The following is a 4225-nucleotide window of genomic DNA, read 5'->3' as shown; positions in this document are numbered from 1 at the left end:
TTAGAGTCAACTTCATCTTATATATATATATATATATATATATATATGAAAGAAAATCAATGCTTCATATACCCAAAATAATTCCCCTGAACTTAATCAAGAGCATCCATTTCAGATAAAACAGCTAAAGGAATAATTAGCATGACATATTTAACATCTATTAACCATGAGACCACTTGAGTGGGAATAGATATTCAAAGGTTCTTTTTGGCTAGGAATGTTGTAAAGTTGGCACTTATCAATAAAATATTTATGATAAATATTTTTATAATAAATATAAATTATTATATCGTGAAAGATCGATAATATTTATGTTGAGACAGTCTAACATCATCCTTTTTTTTCTTTTCTTTTTTTTTTTGTCTTATTATGGATTTCATAAATCCTTGAACATAGGTTTTGATGTCGAAAATCATAAATAACGATATTTATTGTCCTGACACGTATTTTGGTTTCTTACCACCATCTCCGTACATCAATCATATTTTAGGAACTCTTGTCGTCTTAATGGAGATAAGCGGTATGTTGATATCATTCACCACCGGTACAAATGGCTGAAAATTGGATTTCGAAATCTATATTTTAAAAATGCTATTAAGAGAATAATAGAAAAAATGTAGAGCGACATGCTTCCGGTATCAGCCGAGATATCAGCGAGTTTAGATTTTAAACAGATATCAAATCGGTGTGGTGGGAATTACCTGGAAGCAAACGGAAACCGGACCCACATGAAAACCAATCCCATGACTTCTATTGTGGGTTTGCGGACATGCGGTGCGAATACCTCAGCTCGAGTTCCACAGCTAGGGGTGCATGTGCATGTCCCTTCCCTTCATGAAAAATTATTGCATGTGCAAGTGAACCGGGTCAAATCCCACGGTGAATTAGCCGCCACGCGAACCAATTCCGATTGCGCGCCATTTACCGTGCATATGCTCCGGGATTTTTCCTGGTTCGCTTGCACCTGGTGCACGCAATAATCTCTCCCTTTACGGACCCAACAATCCTGTATCGCCTCACGTGCACAAAGACCATTGACATCCCGACACGTCACCTCAGCTTTTATTTCTCACGGACGTTCGTACGGGTTGTGGGACCCACATTTCGGCCCGCTTTCTACCTTATCGAAGGACTCGCTACCCCTCTTCTCTCTTCTCTCTCCTCTCCCCTCTCCGCGTGGGCCCTATTTCACGTGCCCTCTCGCCCCAGAGGCCACCCCGCCTCGTCCCGCCGCGTGTCGCTCGGCCGGCCTGAGCAACGTAAGTCGCCATCTCGAGGTCGTCATTCCGGCGGGGCCCACTTGCCTCCTATGTCTCCCCACCACCCCAAAATGACGCAACTGCCCTTTCCCCCATCAGGGCCCTCGCTTCCTTGTCGTTATCCGGACGCCACGTCACCATCCATCCCGTCCGTCCGAGTGAACTAGAGATCACCATCACCATCATGATACGAGTTCATCCACGATTCCGTTGTTAAGATGTTCGAGCGGATCGCTTTAGCAAACTAACATCTAATACAATTTTACCCACAAAAAAAAAAAAAAAAAAAAAAAAAAACTAACACCTAGTACAAGAAGAAGAAATAGATAGGCCCTCCGTGAAAATACTTAAAGAAAATATATTTATTCGATAATTTGACAATCGACTTATTTATAGATAATAAGGTTCCGATGGCTACCCCAAAAGCTGCTCACGGGCACATTAACTCTTCTGGCATTACAATGATAATGCAAAGGTAAGTAACGCAATCATCTGCAGGTCTAAGAAGAGATGTGGCCGTAAATGTAACCCGCGGAGCACCAGATCTGGGCTTTACTTTTGAGGCAGCGAGGACGTGGCGTTTAGCTAAATAAATGCCAATGAGGGAAGAATCGGAGAGAGAACAGCCTTATCCACATCGCTGCACCGCGCTCCTTCCTTCTATAAAAGCCTCCCCGAGAACCGTCATTTAGAAGAAACTAAACCCCGGCTGCAACACCTCTACACCCCTCCCCTTTATCCTTTTGCCCCTCGCTACCGGTAGCACCAAGCCTTCCGAAAATAATAGAGAGTGAGAACTTGGTTGAAGAGGAAAAGAAATAAAAATTTTTGAAAAAAAAAAAAAAAAAAGGAGGGAGGGGGTTTTCTAGAGGGGAGAAAGAAAAGGGGAAAAATGGCAGGGCGGAGCCAGAACGCATACCGGCTCTTCACGCCGGTGACTGGGCCCGAACCCACCAGACTGGGATCAGACGAGTTCGATGAGGCCGACGTCTGGGGGTGCGGCCTCGAGCCCAGACCAGCCGAGCAGCGCAAGCCCGTCCCCGCCGCCCGGTCCGGGCGGAATAAAGCGGAGAACTGCGACCGGATCACCGGGCCCTCGTCGCTTCCGGTGAATATACCGGACTGGTCCAAGATACTGAGAGAGGAGTACAGAGGCGACAACAGCAAAAGCAGGAGGGATTTCGAGGACGACGGCGACGACGAGGGGGTGGGTGGCGGGCCGCTTATCCCACCGCACGAGCTGCTGTGGCGTAGCCGGGGCGCCTCGTTCTCGGTCCACGAGGGGATAGGCCGGACCCTCAAGGGCCGGGACCTGAGCCGGGTCCGGAACGCCGTCTGGGAGAAGATCGGCTTCCAAGACTGACTGAATCGATTTCTTGATTTTAGGATGAAAGAAAAGAAGGATTTTGATACCATATATGGATATGGGAGAATATATGGAATGGTTTTCATATATTCCCTCTTTTTTTTTTTTCTTTTTTTCTTTCTGTTTTTTTTTTTTTTTTTTTTTTTTTTTTTTTTTTTTTTTTTTTTTTAATGACATGGGGGTTCTGATTTCTGACTTAATTCGGGGGATGTGTTTTGGTCTCTCTAATGGAAGTCCTGTGCTGGGACGAATGCACTCTTCATTTTCATATATATATATATGGGTGCCTGCCTCTTCTTCGCAAGGGGGAGAAGGAAAAATAAAAGAGGCATTTTGATGTTTACCTTTCAACACTTACATACATACAGGTTTAATGTTGTGCGATGAAGAATAATTAGTTTAATCGTGTGGTTAAGATGTTGCCCGGACTTTGGAATTTTCAAGAGAAGGGCTGAACGAAAGGATCTAGGGGAGAGGTACAAGGAAACGGGGGATGGGAGCGTCCTCTAGCGACGAAGAGGGAAATGGGGAAATAGATGCATCTGCTCTCTTTTTTTGATAGCTGTTCGTCTCTAGTACAGGAGAAACTTGGGAAGGTAAAGGTAGTAGCGAATACTGTTTATTTAATTGAACGTGCTATTATTGTTGGGGGTGGGGATTGATTCATGTTTATCCCTTGACCAATATAACCGGTTGCAGGATTTGGAGGAATGAAATCATAAATCGGGAGGATATGCTGGGTAAAGGTCTAAGAAACTGTGGGTTGGGATATCCGCCGGGACCGAGAGGGGGAAGGGATTTGGCGCCATCCGTAGAACAAGAGCTGGCGTCTCGAGTTCAACGGATAAAAGGAAAGAAAACTGTGGATTTCCGTTTCAAGCGGTCGCTGATTTCGTCGGAGCCTGGCAGAGAAGGAGAGAAAAGCATGGGCATTATGGGAATATAGAAGAGGGTTAGGTGGATGAGGGGACAGTGAAAGCAGGGCAGTCGCTGTATGGGAATAGAGTGTTGCCCAGGCCTCGAGTCATTTCAAACCTAACATATAATTGATAATGATCAAATTTAGCAAAATAACAATAAAGATATTGAAGGATCGATCTAATGATCGTAGTGGCTTGGTGCTTTGTGGAACCTTGAGACGGCCCTTTCGGTATCGGATCTTCGTGTTTCTAAGATTGCATTTGGTAGTTTTGTATTTCATAGCTGACCATCTATTCATATTATTAAAAATTTAATATAATTATTTAAATTATTATATTTAATATATTTTTTGAATCAGTATTTCAGTTTGTTTGGGCAATCCAGGTTATCTTTTATGAGATAATCTGAATTACTTAAAGAAAAAATTATTATTTATATTATCATCATTTTGATAATTATATAATAAAATTTCAGAATGTAATTATCTTCTGACGGCCGCCCCTCATCTTTTTGCTCTCTTTCACTCTCCGCACACCGTTGGCCACTCTGACGCTGCCACCCTCGCAGCGGCATCCCATGTGTGCGATGGTGGCGAAATTGGAGGACTCGTCAATGGAGACCTTGCGGCAGACCTTCGGCGAGGCACGAGCCTTTTTGTGGCAGATAAGGGAGAAGGAGA

General features: G+C 44.0%; 1 protein-coding gene across 1 annotated transcript; it reads left to right on the top strand.

Moving 5' to 3' along the window:
• The first annotated feature begins 1949 nt into the window (after positions 1-1949).
• LOC105054512 (protein S40-4) lies at positions 1950-2976 on the top strand. The gene has a single exon (XM_010936039.4). The coding sequence runs from the start codon at positions 2152-2154 to the stop codon at positions 2620-2622; it is 471 nt and encodes a 156-aa protein (XP_010934341.1). The 5' UTR covers positions 1950-2151; the 3' UTR covers positions 2623-2976.
• Positions 2977-4225: the final 1249 nt, after the last annotated feature.

The sequence above is a fragment of the Elaeis guineensis genome, chromosome 11 (assembly GCF_000442705.2).
Source record: "Elaeis guineensis isolate ETL-2024a chromosome 11, EG11, whole genome shotgun sequence".
NCBI classification, from domain to species: domain Eukaryota; kingdom Viridiplantae; phylum Streptophyta; class Magnoliopsida; order Arecales; family Arecaceae; genus Elaeis; species Elaeis guineensis.
This window is presented reverse-complemented; position numbering and strand designations above follow the sequence as displayed.

Excerpts from the sequence above, each read along its gene's own strand:
- LOC105054512 (XM_010936039.4), top strand. The coding sequence starts at position 2,152 with ATGGCAGGGCGGAGCCAGAACGCATACCGGCTCTTCACGCCGGTGACT.